Below are 21,587 nucleotides of genomic sequence, written 5' to 3'. Positions count from 1 at the left end.
ATGTAAGAAAACTTGTTTTTAAATGAGAGTTTCTATAAGTTTCCACTAAAACTGTGAATAGTATTTGTCACTGCTGTGATATTAGACACTTAAGCAAATACTGACGTTCTGAACCAATGTCTTTTCAGTTGTCAGGTTCCAGGAAGAGAAAGACAATGATTATGGACCAGTTTTCGCCCATCAACCCGACAGCTTCTCTCTATGTGGGAGACCTGCACCCCAGCACCACTGAGATGATGATATATGAGGCCTTCAGCCAGGTGGGGCCCGTCATCTCCGTGAGGGTGTGCAGACACCGCCTGACCCGCCGCTCCCTTGGTTATGGTTTTGTGAACTACCAGAACCGCCAAGATGGTGAGTTTTATCTAAACAAGCTCTAAAGGAGGCGCTGAGCCTCCAGAGTGTCTCTCATCATGTTTTCAGTCTTAGTCCTGTGTGATGCTGCATCTCGAGGGGCGACCCTGTTAACAAGCTGTTGTTTTTCTTTTTGTCTTTTCTGTGGTCTGTGTGTAGCTGAGCGAGCCCTGGACGAATTGGCATTCACAACGATCAACGGCCGGCCGGCGCGGATCATGTGGTGCCAACATAACCCCTCCCAGAGAGCCAGCGGAGCGGCCAACATCCTCATCAAGAACCTCGACAAGTCCATCGACAGCCTGGCCCTCCTGGACACGTTCTCGGCCTTCGGGACAGTGCTGTCCTGTAAAGTGAGTACGGGGGCCTTGCCCTGTTGACATGTAGAGCGTTTACTTTGCAAAACAGTCTTGAATCTTGTGGAGTTGATTGTTTTTGTGAAAATGCATGATGCTTGTGAATGTTTCTGACTCCTGGCTCTTCCTCTTTCTAGGTGGCCTGTGACGACAACAACATCTCCAGGGGTTACGGCTACGTCCACTTCGAGACGGCAGAGGCCGCTGAGCGGGCCACTAAGACGCTGAACGGAATGCTGTTTAACGACCAGCAAGTGTAAGTGTGATTTCTGCTCCTCAAACTGCTCCATCCTGCTACTGCAAGTTATGAAGGCAGGTTTTGACACATTTGACTTTATGTTTCATGATGTTTTCTTCAACAGAACAATTGAACCGTTCCAGCCGTACGAGGACAGGGAGGCTGAGCTTGCGATACAGGCCAGGGAGTTTACCAACGTCTATGTCAAGAACTTTGGAGACGACATGGATGATGGGAGGCTAAAAGAGCTCTTCAGCAAATACGGTAAGAGAGTCAGATTTAATCTCCACTCAGCATTCACAGCTGAGGGTGTGAGCCGATATTAATCAGCTGCTGTTTATGACAGGACCCACATCCAGCGTCTGTGTGATGAGGGACGAGAGCGGAGGGTCGAAGGGATTTGGATTTGCCCGGTTTGAGACACATGAGGACGCACAGAAGGTAAGAACCACTTCTGAGGACGACTGACGGATAGATGACACATTCTGCTTCAAATCACGATAACCATGTTTATTTCCTCCCAGGCGGTGGACGACCTTAACGGCAAATACCTGAACGGCCGGCAGCTGTTTGTGTGTCGTGCCCAGAAGAGAGGAGAGCGGCAGATCGAGCTCAGGCGCCGGTTTGAGCCCGAGACCCTGGATCGCAGGGGCAGGTATCAGGTCAGTAGGTCACTGAACTCATGTGTCTGATCACTTTCTGAGGAGCAGATCCTTCACCCTCAGAATGAAAGTGGCAGAGGACCTCTGAGTCCAGGCTGTACTGTTTACAGAAAGTGAATGACTGTCATTCGGGTGGCACTAACTTCTCCTTTGTCCTTGAATTAACTAGGGGGTCAACCTGTATATCCACAACTTGGATTCAGACATGAATGAGGAGCGTCTGTACAGAGCTTTCAGTGAGTTTGGAAGCATCGTAAGCGTCAAGGTGAGCAGTCAAGCAGCAGTGAATTACAAACTTTAATGGATTTCTAATTCCTAATTCCTGTCGTATGTCAATACGTCTTGTGTAAACTCAGGTGACAGACATTTTGAATGAGTAGGAACTCTGAGAAAGACGATGTTTAATTGAATGTTTTCATACCTGAACTCAAAGAGTTAAACTTGTGTCTCTTCCACAGGTGGTGAGAGAGGGGGAACGGTGCAAAGGGTTTGGGTTTGTGTGTTTTTCGTCCCCCGAGGAGGCCAGCAAGGCCATTAAGGAGATGAACGGCCGTGTGTTGGGCACCAGGGCCCTCTATGTGGTGCTGGCCTGGGCTTGCCCCGGTGTCCGTCTCCAGCAGGGGCCCTGTATGCGACCCCGACGGGAGGCCTACATGGGACCCCGGTATCAGCCTTACAGGCGACCCCGGCAGGACCCACAGGTACACCCCCAGCAGCAGCCTCACCCAGACCTCCATAAGCAGCCTCACCCGAACCTCCAGCAGCAGCCTCACCCACTGCTCCATCAGCAGCCTCACCCAGACCTCCAGCAGCCTCACCCAGACCTCCATCAGCAGCCTTACCCAGACCTCCATCAGCAGCCTCACCCAGACCTCCAGCAGCAGCCTCACCCAGACCTCCAGCAGCCTCACCCAGACCTCCAGAATGAGGACCACCCACACCTCCAGCAGCAGCCTCACCAACAGTGGCGGTCCCGTGCACGTGACCGACGTGAGCCCCACCGGCGTCCGCAACATGGGCCCTACGTGCGCCCTCAGCGGGAGCGTAACGCACGCTTCAGACGTGGGCCCCACACGCCCCCCCAGCAGGAGGCACACTCACACACCCAGTGGGAGCCTTGGGAATGCCCCAACTGTGGGCACAACATTCGGCCCCAATATGAGCCCGATGTGCAGCCCTGACCAGATCCCCACCTCTGCCCCCGGTATTGACCCTACATTCGGCCCCGGTTTGATCCCTGCCTATGAAGAGATGGAATAGTTTCATGAACGATGAAGAAAGGAGAAAAAAAGACAACAAAAACAAAGAAAGAAGCATCGAAGCAGCAAAACTGCCAACAAAAATGATTGATATCATATATTTCATCATAAAACCTCTGAAAAAATCGATAAAATCTTCATTACAAACACAGAGGGAAGGAAATAGAAAAACCCACTGCTCCATCAGCAGCCTCACCCAGACCTCCAGCAGCCTCACCCAGACCTCCATCAGCAGCCTCACCCACTGCTCCATCAGCAGCCTCACCCAGACCTCCAGCAGCCTCACCCACTGCTCCAGCAGCCTCACCCACTGCTCCATCAGCAGCCTCACCCAGACCTCCATCAGCAGCCTCACCCACTGCTCCATCAGCAGCCTCACCCACTGCTCCATCAGCAGCCTCACCCACTGCTCCATCAGCAGCCTCACCCAGACCTCCATCAGCAGCCTCACCCACTGCTCCATCAGCAGCCTCACCCACTGCTCCATCAGCAGCCTCACCCACTGCTCCATCAGCAGCCTCACCCAGACCTCCATCAGCAGCCTCACCCAGACCTCCATCAGCAGCCTCACCCAGACCTCCAGCAGCCTCACCCACTGCTCCATCAGCAGCCTCACCCAGACCTCCAGCAGCCTCACCCACTGCTCCATCAGCAGCCTCACCCACTGCTCCATCAGCAGCCTCACCCAGACCTCCAGCAGCCTCACCCACTGCTCCATCAGCAGCCTCACCCACTGCTCCAGCAGCAGCCTCACCCAGACCTGTATCAGCAGCCTCACCCACTGCTCCAGCAGCAGCCTCACCCAGACCTCCATCAGCAACCTCAACCAGACCTCCAGCAGCCTCACCCAGACCTCCAGAATGAGGACCACCCACACCCCCAGCAGCAGCCTCACCAACAGTGGCGGCCCCGTGCACGTGACCGACGTGAGCCCCACCGGCGTCCGCAACATGGGCCCTACGTGCGCCCTCAGCGGGAGCGTAACGCACGCTTCAGACGTGGGCCCCACACGCCCCCCCAGCAGGAGGCCCACTCACACACCCAGTGGGAGCCTTGGGAATGCCCCAACTGTGGGCACAACATTCGGCCCCAATATGAGCCCGATGTGCAGCCCTGACCAGATCCCCACCTCTGCCCCCGGTATTGACCCTACATTCGGCCCCGGTTTGATCCCTGCCTATGAAGAGATGGAATAGTTTCATGAACGATGAAGAAAGGAGAAAAAAAGACAACAAAAACAAAGAAAGAAGCATCGAAGCAGCAAAACTGCCAACAAAAATGATTGATATCATATATTTCATCATAAAACCTCTGAAAAAATCGATAAAATCTTCATTACAAACACAGAGGGAAGGAAATAGAAAAAGAAGCATAGAAAAGGAAAATAAAAAAAATGACTATCTCTCTAAAACATAAAACAAATAAATATTTGAATGCATCAAACAAATCTTCAAGAATCTGTCTTTGATCGATGTAGTTTACATGATGAAAAGGAGGAAGAAGAACTTCAGTCTGACTCAGAAACAACCTGTTCTGACGAGGGCTCCTCAGAGCGACGATTAGACCGCTGAAACTCCGAAGAAAGGATGAATTTGAGGCAAACAAACTTAAATATTATGTTTTTGGGCTTCTGAGACCAACATGACATGACTGAAAAATAGCATATGTCCCCTTTAAGTTTTGGCAAATTAAAAATCAACCTACATCTGACACATAAAGCAGTGATTGAATTACAGACAGCAGTGTTTTCATGTGTCTCACCAGTCATGCAGACATCGATAGTTCTCCCATCGTTACAGTATCAATTCTCCATTATCCACAAAGTAAAGAACCCTCATAGTCTTTAATAAATACAATAAAGTGTTTAAAATTCAAAAGTGAAAAACAAGCAGAAGTACTCGACGGTGGTTGGGAAACACTTTTGTCAATGAAAACTCTGAGAGAGCTGACAGAGCAAGCAGATTTCCAGCAGATAAAAACACATTGCTTGGCTCTGAGGCCTGCTGGCTGCAAAGCTAAAGATCAGAACCTGAAAATTCTGTGAGAGACTTTGTGCGAATGTCACGGATGTCGTCCATTTGGGAGGACGCCGCGTAATCCACTTCACCTGGGGCCCTTGTATACGAGGATTGAACGTTCTGCCATCCATTTATACAAATGGATTTAATACCATTGTTTGTAATCGGATTGAAAAAAGACACCCATGTAAACTGGACCAATGCTGCAGCCAGAGTTCTGACAAGAACCAGCAGGACAAATATCAGCCCAATATTAGCTTCTCTTCACTGGCTTCCTGTTCCTCCAACAGGATTTAAAATCCTTCTTTTCACCTATAAAGCTCTTAATAGCCAGGCCCCAACATAACTTAGGGTCTGTTCAGTATATTCCTGTAAAATCCAGATTTTCCAGGGTGTGAAAGCTCCCCTGAACTCAGATCCAGATCTTTCAGGTGAGCTCTGGACCCCTGGAACTGCCCTGGTCTCAGAGAGCCTGTTGGTCCATTCACCAGCTGCAGAGGGAGGACGTCAGGTGGACCTCAATGCATTTGAATAGCAGGATGAACAAAGCCAGCGGTGCCAGTCAGAAGAAGCAAATAAAGAGTCAAACTGTCTGGTGGGCAGACGAGGAGTGGTGAGGGAGAGCAGGCGCTCACTGATAGATGAACGAGACTGTAATTCACGGTTGTTTCAGGTTAGCCAATGGCTGCTAACCAAAACATTTGATTTGAGAAACATTTGATAAAATACAGAAATTAACCCCATAACCCCATCTGCTCTCTAGCGCCACCTAGAAACAGTAAAATAGCCACCACGGCCCGGAGGAATGTCGTAGAGAGATCAAAGCAACGCTCAAGCGTTCATCTCATCGAGATCTAAAATTCACCCGGAGAAACACCTATACCTAAATCCAACAGGAAGTCGGCTATTTCCCTTTCAGTGTAAAATTTGGCAAAAAATGACTCCTCATTTAAACATTATCTTGTCCGAGACCGCTTGTCGTAGAGACGTCAGAGTGGCGCCAAATAATAGAGGACAAGTTTCTCTTCAGAAGTTGTTATAAACTTTTTCAAAGTCTCAGGGTGTGGATGGTGTTAACCCTTAAAGTTGAAGTCTGAAAACCCACTTGAAACACTACAATAGACACTGTGTCCCGCATGAATGTCATAGAGAGATCGAATCAACATGAACGCGTTCGTCCTGTCGAGATCTAAAATTCACCAATTGACACCAACGACCTAAATCCAACAGGAAGTCCGTGATTTCCTGTCAAATCAAATTTATCTCAAAACACTCCTCACCCCAAAACCATTAAAATGGACTTTGTGTCGCGTCGGAATGTCATACGGAGATCAAAAACACATGGACGAGTTCGTCTTGTCAAGATCTACAACTTTCGCGCTGATACCCATGACCTAAATCCAACAGGGAGTCCGTGATTTCCACTCTATATGTAAAATTTCTCTCAAAAATCTCCCTTTCTTTACCAATTAAGGCTCCCCCTGTCAAAACTAGAAGTCTGACTGCTCTGAAAACTTCAGCGCTGAAAGACAACTAATTTTGCTGTCAAACGTGATATTTTTGCTCACTTTGGCCAAAGGGAATGGACTCCCCAGCTGTTTTTTACCAAAGAGAAACTGTGTGTTTCTGCTCTCCCACTCTAACGACTTGACGTATTTCACCATATTTGGGCACGAGAGCTGCTGTCACTGACCTCAAACCTGCTGTAAAATCACACTAACCCCTAAATTCCACATCCTCCGGTCCGCTCCGTCTGCGCTCAGCTCAGCTCCGGTCCGACCGCCGCAGCAAATACGTTGCTATTTTAATGACTGTAGCGGATTTCATAGCCTCCGCTCTGCTCCGGTCCGCTCCGCTCCGTCAGTCCAAAATAGAGCCGAGGTCTATTTTTCTCTCCGGTCCGGTCCGTCAGGTCTCCGTACGCATAAATTTCCACAGTTCAGATGCACTAAACAGGAAAGAGAACTCCAACAACCTCCGGTTTTATACAAAATAAAATCATTTTGTCTTTATTAAAAACTTTAAACTGTTAAAAGACTTTTTTTTTTCCGTCACATTAATTGTCGGATATATCACGAATAGACGTACCATACTGATTAAAACATACACTTTAAAAAGCGGGCAAACAAAAATTAAAACACACTATCAAATTTTTTTTGACAAACTTCTGTTTTGCCTGTAATCAAACTATAGTCGAACGTTTCTGAATGTTTACACAGCTGCATATATGGCACATTTGCAGGCTATTGTCCATAAATTTCGTGTTTTCTACAAAATACATAGCCTATTCAGGACCATGTATGCATTTTATTCTGAATGGCCCGAATGTCAACATCCTGTTGCACGAAATTCAGCGTGTTGAAGCACAACAACCAGGATGAAGAGACGCTGATTTTGGAAGTGGAGAATCATAAAATTTTATATGACCCCAGTCATCCTTTCTACCCGGATGTACAGAGAAAGATGCCAGTGTGGCCCAGACTGCTCAGCTTTTGGAGGTTGATGCGAAATAGCGCATGCGCTGCTCTGCTTCTCCGGCCGGGCGGAATAGAGACGCAGCGGAGCAAAGCGCACGCTGTGGGTTTTGGACAAACGGAGCGGTCCGGAGCGCAGCGGTCCGGAGCTGAGCGGAGCAGAGACGCACGCAGTGGAATTAAGCAGTCAGTCAGTTGTGTAATTACCACTTTAGTGTAGTTTTGTTGTTATTTTAAAGAAATCAGGTGTGGATTTAGACTCTCGTTCAAAGAGTCCAGGGACTGGCTGACGAGTCTCTGCTGGTCTGTCTCTAAATAGTCTCTGTTTGGGTTCGGTTGGTAGAGTGTGTCATCTACACACCATCTCCAATGCTTCAAATGGTTTCAAGACCAGTGAATATGAAAACATGTCAGTATAGTCATGTTTCTTTTGTTGGCAAAGTATTTCTTGAACAGTCGTGTCAGACAAGATGAGACTGCAGCATGTCATCTGCTGATGGGCCGATTGTGCTTTTTGTTTGGCCTTTCTGAAGCATCTGCGTGATGCCAGGACCACCCTGAACTGAGGAGAAGAGATGATGACTGACCACTCCTACTCTGGAGCCAGGATCCTCATCCTCACAGCACAAAAACCTCATCTAACAGTCATGTAAATACACAATCCCATCACCTTGTATACATGTTCATTGCAGTTATTCTGTAAGTGTGTTATTTCACTATCACCAGTGTTATTTCACTGTAGCCTTAGTGCACAAATTTACCTGTATACACAAAACTCTTACTAATTCACCTTGATCTGAAAATACAAAATCACCTCACTGCTACCTTGAATCACCTTGTGTTTTTGGTTTTTGCCCAAATTGTGAGATTTCATAATTGTTTTCTCCAAGGGAGAAACAATTATTTTTTTGCTGAGTCTCACCCTGGTGAGACGATGTCTCTTGGCTGGCCAAGTAACGCCTCGGGATCCTCCATGAAGCGCTGGAGGAGGTGTCTGGGGACAGGGAAGTCTGGGCATCCCTGCTTCCGAGACCCAGTCCTGGATCTGGACCAGGGGGATGGACGGATGGACGGACAACACCCATCCTCCAAGGACTGGCTCCCCATCTCTGCTCGAATTGACTAAAAGGTCTGATTCCTCACTCATCGGTGGGTTTACGGAAACGCCCCCTCCTACCCTCACACCTCGACACACTCACGCTGCTCCTGCAACTGCAACCTTCTCCACCCCTCCATGGTGATGGTGGTGTTTTTCATAATCATGAGGGCCATGCTGTGCCTCCCTAATGTAAGTGACAAAAGTGTGTGTGTGTGTGTGTGTGTGTGTGTGTGTGTGTGTGTGTGTGTGTGTGTGTGTATGTGTGTGTGTGTGTGTGTGTGTGTGTGTGTGTGTGTGTGTGTGTGTGTGTGTGCGTTCTTGTATTTCTATCCTTGTCGGGGCCAAATGTCCCCACAAGGATAGCAAAACGTGGAACGACGTGCCTTGTGGGGACCTTTTTCCGGTCCTAAGTAGGAGAAACAGTGTTTTCTTGACCATGTTGTTGTTACTGAAAAAAGTAAAAGTGCAAAAACATTTCTTTAGGGTTAGGCTTTGTTGTGGTGTGGGTTAGGGTTAGGGTAAGGGTCAGGGTTAGGGGCTAGACATGAATGGGAGTCAATGGACGGTCCCCACAAGGATAGAAATACAAGACTGTGCGTGTGTGTGTGTGTGTGTGTGTGTGTGTGTGTGTGTGTGTGTGTGCGTGCGTCACACATCTATTTTCACTGTGAGGTCTGAGCTGAGATCTGAGCAGTTTTTCATCCAGTTTGTATGGTTGCAGAAATGTTATGTTTCAGTAACCGAGAGGTGAAACTGAAAAAGATTTTTTTACTGTGAGCATCAGAAGCCTTTCATAGAAATGAACTGAAATTGTCAAGTCTGTAGGATCATCCATGTAGCAGGAATGAGTTTATTAAAATGCGGAAACCTTTGGATTCAGCCAGACAATCTCTCTGCAGAATGCATTGGAGCGGATGGGAGAAAAATCTGCACTCTCCTCAAACAAACACATCTGGCAAGAGAAAAAAATGAGATAGAGAGAAAAAGAAAGCATTGTGAGAATCACAAGGACTGTAGCTATGATTTAATGTATAATATGTTGAGATTGAGCCAGAAATGTGGCTGTGGGGGCGAGAGAACTCTACTGCATTAATACTGCAGTCAACATAATGTGCCCAACTGGTTTCCATAGCAACAGTGTGTGCAGATTGCGATGGGGAATTTGATGACATCATCTTTCATTGGAATGTGAATCAAAGTGAAGCTGTGATGACATCACCAGAGCTGATGTACTGGACCTCCAGACTCAGCTCTCCATTCTGAACTATTCAGAGCTCCGGATCGGCACAGCGGCCTACTGAGGAGAGACATCACCCACCAGCGAGTTAGACACTTCTGACTGAGCTTCTGTTTGCGAGATCTTTGTGGATTTCAGTGTTAGAGTACATTTGGACCGAGGACAATCTTCTGGCAGTATCTTATGAGTACATTTGGGCAGGAGAGAGAACCTTTAGAGCAGTGTTCACTGAGAGATGTAAGAAAACTTGTTTTTAAATGAGAGTTTCTATAAGTTTCCACTAAAACTGTGAATAGTATTTGTCATTGCTGTGATATTGGACACTTAAGCAAATACTGACGTTCTGAACCAATGTCTTTTCAGTTGTCAGGTTCCAGGAAGAGAAAGACAATGATTATGGACCAGTTTTCGCCCATCAACCCGACGGCTTCTCTCTATGTGGGAGACCTGCACCCCAGCACCACTGAGATGATGATATATGAGGCCTTCAGCCAGGTGGGGCCCGTCATCTCCGTGAGGGTGTGCAGACACCGCCTGACCCGCCGCTCCCTTGGTTATGGTTTTGTGAACTACCAGAACCGCCAAGATGGTGAGTTTTATCTAAACAAGCTCTAAAGGAGGCGCTGAGCCTCCAGAGTGTCTCTCTTCATGGTTTCAGTCTTAGTCCTGTGTGATGCTGCATCTCGAGGGGCGACCCTGTTAACAAGCTGTTGTTTTTCTTTTTGTCTTTTCTGTGGTCTGTGTGTAGCTGAGCGAGCCCTGGACGAATTGGCATTCACTACGATCAACGGCCGGCCGGCGCGGATCATGTGGTGCCAACATGACCCCTCCCAGAGAGCCAGCGGAGCGGCCAACATCCTCATCAAGAACCTCGACAAGTCCATCGACAGCCTGGCCCTCCTGGACACGTTCTCGGCCTTCGGGACAGTGCTGTCCTGTAAAGTGAGTACGGGGGCCTTGCCCTGTTGACATGTAGAGCGTTTACTTTGCAAAACAGTCTTGAATCTTGTGGAGTTGATTGTTTTTGTGAAAATGCATGATGCTCGTGAATGTTTCTGACTCCTGGCTCTTCCTCTTTCTAGGTGGCCTGTGACGACAACAACATCTCCAGGGGTTATGGCTACGTCCACTTCGAGACGGCAGAGGCCGCTGAGCGGGCCACTAAGACGCTGAACGGAATGCTGTTTAACGACCAGCAAGTGTAAGTGTGATTTCTGCTCCTCAAACTGCTCCATCCTGCTACTGCAAGTTATGAAGGCAGGTTTTGACACATTTGACTTTATGTTTCATGATATTTTCTTCAACAGAACAATTGAACCGTTCCAGCCGTACGAGGACAGGGAGGCTGAGCTTGCGATACAGGCCAGGGAGTTTACCAACGTCTATGTCAAGAACTTTGGAGACGACATGGATGATGGGAGGCTAAAAGAGCTCTTCAGCAAATACGGTAAGAGAGTCAGATTTAATCTCCACTCAGCATTCACAGCTGAGGATGTGAGCCGATATTAATCAGCTGCTGTTTATGACAGGACCCACATCCAGCGTCTGTGTGATGAGGGACGAGAACGGAGGGTCGAAGGGATTTGGATTTGCCCGGTTTGAGACACATGAGGACGCACAGAAGGTAAGAACCACTTCTGAGGACGACTGACGGATAGATGACACATTCTGCTTCAAATCACGATAACCATGTTTATTTCCTCCCAGGCGGTGGACGACCTTAACGGCAAATACCTGAACGGCCGGCAGCTGTTTGTGTGTCGTGCCCAGAAGAGAGGAGAGCGGCAGATCGAGCTCAGGCGCCGGTTTGAGCCCGAGACCCTGGATCGCGGGGGCAGGTATCAGGTCAGTAGGTCACTGAACTCATGTGTCTGATCACTTTCTGAGGAGCAGATCCTTCACCCTCAGAATGAAAGTGGCAGAGGACCTCTGAGTCCAGGCTGTACTGTTTACAGAAAGTGAATGACTGTCATTCTGGTGGCACTAACTTCTCCTTTGTCCTTGAATTAACTAGGGGGTCAACCTGTATATCCACAACTTGGATTCAGACATGAATGAGGAGCGTCTGTACAGAGCTTTCAGTGAGTTTGGAAGCATCGTAAGCGTCAAGGTGAGCAGTCAAGCAGCAGTGAATTACAAACTTTAATGGATTTCTAATTCCTAATTCCTGTCGTATGTCAATACGTCTTGTGTAAACTCAGGTTTTACTGCCATAATTTTTGTTTGCTATCTGTTTGATTTATTTTGAAAATCAGGTCTGGTAGGAACCTTTGTTTCCAGGCTGTGTTCCGTCGGTGTGTTTTTTGAAGATGCACGCCCATACGCCGAGCATCGTGCACAAGGCCGGCTCATTTGATAAAAGTATATTTTTTTTGTGAGAGACTTCATTTCTACTTTTAAGTTTATGGTCAATCAGCGAGGTATGTTGTTATTATGTTTCCATCATCAAGTTATTAAGATTTCTGTCATATTCTGTGTGTATCTTGTTTATTTACTCATTGTAATTTATGTTGTCTTTTAGTTCGACGGTGGTTTATCTTTGGTGTAATAAAAGTCATCCAAACCCATCAGTGCTACGGACTCCTTAAGAAAAGAGAAGTAGAAGTGACAGTCGAACTCGGACCTGCACCTTCCCGGCCGCCTGGTGGCGAAATCGCGTCATAGCAACAAGTAAGCTGCTGCAAAGTTGATGGACACACGTTCAGCCGTTGCTTCCTCATTAAGACGTCCAAAGGTCAGACATTAAAGTATATGTTTGGAAAGGTGACACAAGGAGGGAAAAACAATAAGGAACTGTGTGAAGCTTGAAAACAACAGCAGAACAAAGTCACAAGAAGGGAATGGATGCAACCAAGCTCACAAGTATTTTCTCAAGTCAAGCTAAAAAGTAAAAAAGACTTTCAAAAAGTACAAAGGGTTTCAAAAAATAAATAAAAAAGGAAACAATGTCAGTAAGCAATGAAACAGGAGATGAAGCAGCCGGAGCAGATGAGGCTGAAGAGGCACGGCAAGTGGATGAAGCCTGTTTAGAGCAAACAGTGCAAGTCGAGGTGCGTAAAAGTGAAAGGTTTCGCATGCTCTCAGAAAAAGGGAAAGAGTTTCACAAAGACAAGTTACAAGGGCTGCATCGACACTTTGATGGCATTTATGACAGATGGAAAGCGTTAATTAAAGTTGCCAAGAAATCTGTGATCAAAGGAGATCCAGTGGACATTATTGAAGGACATGTGAAGACTGTACAAAGAGAAGTAACTGAGCTGAATGGCGTTTATGATGAATACAGAGCAATAGATGGTCCACCTCATGACATGCGTTCCAAGTTAGACAAGTGCACATCAGTGACTAACTTAATTGCGCAGAATGCAAAATCTCACATTGAAGGAGAGAATCCAGATCAGATTGTATGGCCTGATGCTAGCTCTATATTTACATCCTCTAGCTCGGTTAGTGTTTCAAATGTCTCCTCTGCCAAAAGACAAGAAGCTGCTGCGGAGTATGAAGCGACAAGGGCAGTACTTCAGATAATGACTGAACAGGAGAAACATAAAGAAAGAGTGCAAATGCTCGAAGAAGAAGAAAAACGTATAACTGCTGAACAAGAAGCAGCTGCAAAGTCACAACGCCTTCTAGAGGAGAAAGAGGAAATGGAGCGTAAGTTGAAAAGGCAACAAGACAAAGCAGCTCTGCTAAAGAAACAACAAGAGGAAAGTGCTGCAAGAAGAAAGTCAGTTGAGGATCTGAGAAGAGAAATTGAAAGACTTGAAAATCTGAAAAGACTCAATGCAGCTAAAGCAAAACTACAAGTATATGATGAAGACTACTTCCCACTGAAGCAAGAATATGTTACTCCAAATCCTGAAAATGTACAGATACCAGAGCTCAAGAACATTGCTAATCACCCCTTACAACTTCCAAAAGAGTCAAGCATCCCTTCTGAGAGTACAGCTGAGCTTGTGAAAGCTTTGGCAGAAGCGATGTCAGCTAACAGACTGCCTATTCCAGAGCCCTCAGTGTTTAGTGGGGATCCACTTAAGTTTAAACATTGGAGAGCATCTTTCCAGACTCTAATTGAGAGAAAGAACATTCCCACTGCAGAGAAGATATTCTTTCTACAGAAGTATGTAGGTGGCTCTGTTCGAGAAGCCTTAGAGGGCTACTTTCTGATTGGCTCTGAAGATTCCTATGAGTCAGCATGGACAATGCTCAATGAACGCTATGGTGAGCCTTTTGTCATTGCGAAGGCCTTTAGAGACAGGTTACACTCCTGGCCAAAAATTACAGGAAAGGACAGTGCAGAGTTCAGAAAGTTTGTAGACTTTTTACGAAGCTGTCAATCGGCAATGGTTAACAATGAAAGCCTGAATGTCCTTAATGATGGGATTGAGAACCAAAGACTTGCTGCTAAACTCCCAGACTGGTTGAGTAACAGATGGAACAGGAAAGCTACAGAGTACCAGCTGGAGCACAAGCAATTCCCTCCTTTTAGTCATTTTGTAACATTCCTGTCAATGGAGGCAAGTATTGCATGTAATCCCATTACATCATATCAAGCTATGAGACAAGGTGATTCTGACAAACCCAGGGCAAAACCTCAGTTTACAACCATTCAGAAGAAACAAGATTCAGCAAAGATCTTCACAACGAACTCTACTGAAAACCGTGCAGGCTCTTGTGTGTTTTGTAAAAGGGTAGGACACAGCTTGCACAAGTGTCATAAGTTTGCTGAGAAACCAGTCACTGAAAGGGTTAAGTTTATTCAAAGCGAGAAACTATGTTTTGGCTGTCTAAATAGTGGTCACATCTCCAAGAACTGCAGCAACCGGATGATATGCAACACATGCTCAAAACGCCATCCCACATGCTTGCATGAAGAAAGACAAAGACAAGAAACAAAGAAAGAACTACCTACAGAACAAGTACGTGAACAGAAAGAAACCAAGCAACCAGTAACACAGTCACAAGACACAGTGAATGTGAGCACATCCAATAGAGTGACTCATGATAATAATAATACACAAACATCTGCAATAGTACCTGTTTATATATCTACTCAAAGTGAACCAAATAAGGAAGTACTTGTCTACGCTCTGCTGGACACACAGAGTGATTCGTCATTCATTCTCACTGAAGTGGCAGACAACTTAAACACAACCAAAACACAAGTTAAGCTCGAACTATCTACAATGTCGTCTAAGAAAACAACTGTACCATGCACAAAGCTTCAAGCCCTGCAAATAAGAGGACTGTTTTCCAAGAAAAAACTCACTGTACCAGTTGTTTACACACGTGACTTCATACCTGCTAATCGTAGTCACATTCCTACTCCAGATACTGCAAGAGCATGGCCACATTTAAACCATCTCGCTCAAGATATTGCTCCACCACTGGACTGTGAAATAGGACTTCTGTTAGGGTACAATTGCCCACAAGCTTTAATGCCCAGAGAAGTTATATGTGGCGAAGAAAACCAACCATATGCCCAGAAAACAGATTTAGGCTGGAGCATAATAAGCTGCTGTGATTCACGTGAAACAGTCAGTGATGTCATTGGAGTAAGTCACCGCATCATTGTAAGACAAGTAATCCCAGTGACTAAGCCAATCACAAAACTAAAGAATGAAGTTCATTACATCTACAAGACCCAAATAAAAGAAGTAACTTCCCCAGATGTAATCAAAGCTCTTGAATCAGACTTCACAGAGAGAGCAGTGGAAGACACAAGCATTTCACAAGAAGACCTCCGCTTCCTTACCAAGCTAGAAAAAGGAATCAAACAAAAGCAGGATGGACACTATGAAATGCCACTGCCTTTCAAAGGTGAAAGACCAAGTCTTCCTAATAACATGTCAAGTGCGATGCAACGTCTGAGCAGTCTCGAACGCAGATTCAAAAGAGATCAAGAGTACTGTGCGGACTATGTAAAGTTCATGGAGGACATTATTGCACATGGAGATGCAGAGAAGGTACCAGAGAAAGAACTCTGTAATTCCCCTGCCTGGTATATTCCCCACCACGGAGTATACCATCCTCAAAAGCCTGGCAAAATACGTGTAGTCTTTGACTGTTCTGCACAATATCAAGACACCTCACTGAATGAGCACCTACTTACAGGGCCTGATCTCACAAACACCTTGGTGGGAGTGCTCTGTAGGTTTAGGAAAGGCCCAGTGGCTGTAATGTGCGACGTGGAACGCATGTTCCACCAGTTCCATGTATCACCTCAAGACCAGGACTATTTACGTTTCTTATGGTGGGAGCATGGTGATGTCAGCGCTCCGCCCTCAGTCTTCCGCATGAAGGTTCATCTGTTTGGTGCTGCCTCTTCCCCTGGCTGTGCCAACTTTGGTTTAAAACATCTGGCCACACAAGGTGAGGACAAGTTTGCTCCAAGCACAATCAAGTTCATTCAGAAGAACTTTTACGTAGATGATGGACTTGTAAGTGTCATGTCAGAAGCAGAAGCGATAAGTCTAGTCAAGGAAGCAAGAGAACTATGTAGTACAGGAAAACTACGACTACATAAGTTCATCTCAAACAGTGAAAATGTGATCAAGTCACTGCCAAGAGAAGAGTGTGTTGAAAGCGTCAAGGACTTTGATTTGGCACTTGGACAACCACTGATGGAAAAGGCTCTCGGTGTACAGTGGTGCATTTCTTCTGATGAGTTTCAGTTCAAAATAACAGTGAAAGAGTACCCAATGACAAGAAGAGGAATCCTGTGCACAGTAGCATCAGTCTACGATCCACTAGGTTTCATTGCACCATTCATCTTACGAGGGAAACAAATCCTGCAACAGCTATGTCAGGAGAAAGTTGGATGGGACGAGCCACTCTCTGATCAACTCCGCACTCAATGGGAATCCTGGCTCCAAGATCTCCAAAACTTGTCAAGAGTTAGAATCCCAAGATGCATCTTACCGACAAACACAGACATCATTCAGCAGGAACTACACCACTTTTCAGACGCTAGTGTCACAGGCTATGGACAGTGTAGTTATTTAAGAACAGTCACTTCGGAAGGAAAGGTTCAGTGTGCCTTAGTCATGGGAAAGGCACGTGTAGCCCCAGTTAAGGTTACTACTGTCCCTAGACTCGAGTTAACAGCTGCAGTAGTCGCAGCAAGAACAAGTGTGATGTTAAGAAATGAACTTGAAATAAGTGATCTGCATGAACACTACTGGACAGACTCCAAAGTTGTGTTAGGATACGTGAATAATGAAGCAAGGAGATTCCACGTATTTGTGGCAAACAGGATTCAAAGAATAAAGTCACTCACAGACCCACAACAATGGCATCATGTACCATCTGAAAGCAATCCTGCAGACCATGCATCAAGAGGGTTAAACGTTTCACAGCTACTTAACTCCAACTGGTTTAAAGGTCCAGAGTTCTTGTGGCAAAGTGAACTACCCATTGAAAGTGACCAGGTTACAGAAGTTCTGTCTGATGACCCCGAGTTGAAAACGGTGCATGTGCTCAACACCAAAGTACAAGGAAAAAGAACAATACTCGATCGACTCACCAAATTCTCAGACTGGAGAAGAGCTGTTAAAGCTGTTGCTCGTCTCAAAAAATTTGTGAAGGATTTTAAAGGAGTCACACAAACAAAAGGTGAAAATACAAGTGTTAATGACAGACAAGAAGCAGAACTGTTCATAATAAAACTCGAGCAAGAGAACATGTTCAGCAAGGAAATCAAAGAATTAACTCAAAGGAAAGATATTCTACTCAAAGACAAGAGACACAAGCTTTACAACTTAAGTCCATTTGTTGATGAGCAAGGAGTTCTCAGGGTGGGAGGACGTTTGGCAAGATCAAGTCTTCACCCACACATCAAACATCCTGCAATCATCTCCAAATCAAGTCATGTGTCATCCTTACTTATTAAACACTTCCATGAAAAGGTGCATCATCAAGGAAGAGGAATAACTGTCAACGAGCTGCGCTCCAATGGATTATGGATCACAGGATGCAGCAGCGCAGTTGCTTCCCACATCTACAAGTGTACAACCTGCAGAAAGTACCGGAGAAGTATTCAAGATCAACGGATGTCAGATTTACCAGAGGATCGAATGGAAACAACACCCCCTTTCACCTACTGTGGTATTGACTGTTTTGGACCTTTTTATGTGAAAGAGGGTAGAAAAGAACTGAAAAAGTATGGTCTTCTTTTCACGTGTATGTGTTCAAGGGCAATACATATTGAAATGTTAGATGACCTTACTAGTGATGCTTTTATCAATGCATTACGCTGTTTTATTTCTATTCGTGGACATGTCAGACAGATCAGGTGCGATCAAGGCACTAATTTTGTAGGTGCTAGTGGAGAGTTTTTGAATGCACTGAAAGATTGTGACAAGGAGCAGTTGAAACAATATGGATGTGAGTTTGTTCTGAACACCCCCTCTTCAAGCCACATGGGAGGTGTTTGGGAGAGGCAAATTAGGACCATTAGAAGTGTTTTAACTGGTATTCTAGATCAGAACTCTCGGAGACTTGATAGTGCCTCCCTCCGAACATTTCTTTATGAAGTCATGGCTATTGTAAATAGCAGGCCATTAACAGTGGAAAACCTAAATGATCCCAGTATTGAACCTCTGACACCTAATCATATTCTCATGATGAAATCCAGCATCATACTGCCCCCTCCTGGCGAGTTCGTGAGCCAAGACCTGTATCTGAGAAAGAGGTGGCGGAAAGTTCAGTTTTTGGCAAATGAATTCTGGACAAGGTGGAGGAAAGAATATCTCCTGAATCTTCAACAGAGACAAATCTGGCAAAAGAATAAAAGGAACACAAAGGTGAATGACATTGTTATTCTCCAAGAGGACAATGTTCCAAGAAACAAGTGGAAACTGGCACGAGTAACAGAAGTACATCCAAGCATGGATGGAAGAGTCAGAAAGGTGAAGCTGTTGCTCAGTGACTCAACCTTGGATAAGGATGGAAAAGGGACTGTGAAAAGAGTGTATCTCGAAAGACCAGTCCACAAAACAGTGTTACTGCTAGAAGCAGAGTAAATGTTAAAGGTGTTGAAATGCTCTTATAATTGTTTGTATATTTTAAAGTGAAATCACAATATGTTTGTGATTTGGTGGGAGTTTTACTGCCATAATTTTTGTTTGCTATCTGTTTGATTTATTTTGAAAATCAGGTCTGGTAGGAACCTTTGTTTCCAGGCTGTGTTCCGTCGGTGTGTTTTTTGAAGATGCACGCCCATACGCCGAGCATCGTGCACAAGGCCGGCTCATTTGATAAAAGTATATTTTTTTTTGTGAGAGACTTCATTTCTACTTTTAAGTTTATGGTCAATCAGCGAGGTATGTTGTTATTATGTTTCCATCATCAAGTTATTAAGATTTCTGTCATATTCTGTGTGTATCTTGTTTATTTACTCATTGTAATTTATGTTGTCTTTTAGTTCGACGGTGGTTTATCTTTGGTGTAATAAAAGTCATCCAAACCCATCAGTGCTACGGACTCCTTAAGAAAAGAGAAGTAGAAGTGACACTCAGGTGACAGACATTTTGAATGAGTAGGAACTCTGAGAAAGACGATGTTTAATTGAATGTTTTCATACCTGAACTCAAAGAGTTAAACTTGTGTCTCTTCCACAGGTGGTGAGAGAGGGGGAACGGTGCAAAGGGTTTGGGTTTGTGTGTTTTTCGTCCCCCGAGGAGGCCAGCAAGGCCATTAAGGAGATGAACGGCCGTGTGTTGGGCACCAGGGCCCTCTATGTGGTGCTGGCCTGGGCTTGCCCCGGTGTCCGTCTCCAGCAGGGGCCCTGTATGCGACCCCGACGGGAGGCCTACATGGGACCCCGGTATCAGCCTTACAGGCGACCCCGGCAGGACCCACAGGTACACCCCCAGCAGCAGCCTCACCCAGACCTCCATCAGCAGCCTCACCCAGACCTCCAGCAGCAGCCTCACCCACTGCTCCAGCAGCCTCACCCAGACCTCCATCAGCAGCCTTACCCAGACCTCCATCAGCAGCCTCACCCAGACCTCCATCAGCAGCCTCACCCAGACCTCCAGCAGCCTCACCCAGACCTCCATCAGCAGCCTCACCCAGACCTCCAGCAGCAGCCTCACCCAGACCTCCAGAATGAGGACCACCCACACCTCCAGCAGCAGCCTCACCAACAGTGGCGGTCCCGTGCACGTGACCGACGTGAGCCCCACCGGCGTCCGCAACATGGGCCCTACGTGCGCCCTCAGCGGGAGCGTAACGCACGCTTCAGACGTGGGCCCCACACGCCCCCCCAGCAGGAGGCCCACTCACACACCCAGTGGGAGCCTTGGGAATGCCCCAACTGTGGGCACAACATTCGGCCCCAATATGAGCCCGATGTGCAGCCCTGACCAGATCCCCACCTCTGCCCCCGGTATTGACCCTACATTCGGCCCCGGTTTGATCCCTGCCTATGAAAAGATGGAATAGTTTCATGAACGATGAAGAAAGGAGAAAAAAAGACAACAAAAAGAAAGAAAGAAGCATCGAAGCAGCAAAACTGCCAACAAAAATGATTGATATCATATATTTCATCATAAAACCTCTGAAAAAATCGATAAAATCTTCATTACAAACACAGAGGGAAGGAAATAGAAAAACCCACTGCTCCAGCAGACTCACCCAGACCTCCAGCAGCCTCACCCACTGCTCCATCAGCAGCCTCACCCAGACCTCTATCAGCAGCCTCACCCACTGCTCCATCAGCAGCCTCACCCAGACCTCCAGCAGCAGCCTCACCCACTGCTCCAGCAGCCTCACCCACTGCTCCATCAGCAGCCTCACCCCGACCTCTATCAGCAGCCTCACCCAGACCTCCATCAGCAGCCTCACCCACTGCTCCATCAGCAGCCTCACCCAGACCTCCAGCAGCAGCCTCACCCACTGCTCCATCAGCAGCCTCACCCAGACCTCCATCAGCAGCCTCACCCACTGCTCCATCAGCAGCCTCACCCAGACCTCCATCAGCAGCCTCACCCACTGCTCCATCAGCAGCCTCACCCAGACCTCCATCAGCAGCCTCACCCACTGCTCCATCAGCAGCCTCACCCGGACCTCCAGCAGCCTCAACCAGACCTCCATCAGCAGCCTCACCAACAGTGGCGGTCCCGTGCACGTGACCGACGTGAGCCCCACCGGCGTCCGCAACATGGGCCCTACGTGCGCCCTCAGCGGGAGCGTAACGCACGCTTCAGACGTGGGCCCCACACGCCCCCCCAGCAGGAGGCCCACTCACACACCCAGTGGGAGCCTTGGGAATGCCCCAACTGTGGGCACAACATTCGGCCCCAATATGAGCCCGATGTGCAGCCCTGACCAGATCCCCACCTCTGCCCCCGGTATTGACCCTACGTTCGGCCCCGGTTTGATCCCTGCCTATGAAGAGATGGAATAGTTTCATGAACGATGAAGAAAGGAGAAAAAAAGACAACAAAAACAAAGAAAGAAGCATCGAAGCAGCAAAACTGCCAACAAAAATGATTGATATCATATATTTCATCATAAAACCTCTGAAAAAATCGATAAAATCTTCATTAGAAACACAGAGGGAAGGAAATAGAAAAAGAAGCATAGAAAAGGAAAATAAAAAAAATGACTATCTCTCTAAAACATAAAACAAATAAATATTTGAATGCATCAAACAAATCTTCAAGAATCTGTCTTTGATCGATGTAGTTTACATGATGAAAAGGAGGAAGAAGAACTTCAGTCTGACTCAGAAACAACCTGTTCTGACGAGGGCTCCTCAGAGCGATGATTAGACCGCTGAAACTCCGAAGAAAGGATGAATTTGGGGCAAACAAACTTAAATATTATGTTTTTGGACTTCTGAGACCAACATGACATGACTGAAAAATAGCATAATATGTCCCCTTTA

General features: G+C 46.6%; 3 protein-coding genes across 3 annotated transcripts in view; 2 read left to right on the top strand and 1 right to left on the bottom strand.

Moving 5' to 3' along the window:
* The window catches only part of ltk (leukocyte receptor tyrosine kinase), an 85,895-nt gene that overhangs the window by 34,835 nt on the left and 29,473 nt on the right, over positions 1-21,587 (bottom strand). The gene's annotated exons all lie outside the window — the stretch shown is intronic.
* LOC115407063 (polyadenylate-binding protein 1-like) lies at positions 162-3,986 on the top strand. Its single transcript, XM_030117420.1, has 11 exons — positions 162-354; positions 514-707; positions 848-966; positions 1,073-1,212; positions 1,295-1,389; positions 1,473-1,610; positions 1,780-1,875; positions 2,069-2,311; positions 2,648-2,718; positions 3,663-3,849; positions 3,891-3,986. Exons 1-11 carry the CDS (start codon positions 162-164, stop codon positions 3,984-3,986), a joined length of 1,572 nt encoding a protein of 523 aa, XP_029973280.1.
* Positions 10,094-20,061, top strand: LOC115406514 (polyadenylate-binding protein 1-like). The gene is made up of 9 exons (XM_030116601.1): positions 10,094-10,286; positions 10,446-10,639; positions 10,780-10,898; positions 11,005-11,144; positions 11,227-11,321; positions 11,405-11,542; positions 11,712-11,807; positions 19,315-19,557; positions 19,918-20,061. Exons 1-9 carry the CDS (start codon positions 10,094-10,096, stop codon positions 20,059-20,061), a joined length of 1,362 nt encoding a protein of 453 aa, XP_029972461.1.

The sequence above is a fragment of the Salarias fasciatus genome, chromosome 19 (genome assembly GCF_902148845.1).
Source record: "Salarias fasciatus chromosome 19, fSalaFa1.1, whole genome shotgun sequence".
Lineage (NCBI taxonomy): Eukaryota > Metazoa > Chordata > Actinopteri > Blenniiformes > Blenniidae > Salarias > Salarias fasciatus.
This window is presented reverse-complemented; position numbering and strand designations above follow the sequence as displayed.

What these genes read in the sequence shown, in the direction of transcription:
- LOC115407063 (XM_030117420.1), top strand. Translation starts at nt 162, where the DNA reads ATGGACCAGTTTTCGCCCATCAACCCGACAGCTTCTCTCTATGTGGGA. An exon ending in GAAGCATCGTAAGCGTCAAG is followed by an intron (nt 1,876 to 2,068) that starts GTGAGCAGTCAA and finishes TCTCTTCCACAG; the next exon opens with GTGGTGAGAGAGGGGGAACG. An exon ending in GAGGCACACTCACACACCCA is followed by an intron (nt 2,719 to 3,662) that starts GTGGGAGCCTTG and finishes CTGCTCCAGCAG; the next exon opens with CAGCCTCACCCAGACCTCCA.
- LOC115406514 (XM_030116601.1), top strand. Translation starts at nt 10,094, where the DNA reads ATGGACCAGTTTTCGCCCATCAACCCGACGGCTTCTCTCTATGTGGGA. An exon ending in CTACCAGAACCGCCAAGATG is followed by an intron (nt 10,287 to 10,445) that starts GTGAGTTTTATC and finishes GTCTGTGTGTAG; the next exon opens with CTGAGCGAGCCCTGGACGAA. An exon ending in AGAGCTCTTCAGCAAATACG is followed by an intron (nt 11,145 to 11,226) that starts GTAAGAGAGTCA and finishes TGTTTATGACAG; the next exon opens with GACCCACATCCAGCGTCTGT.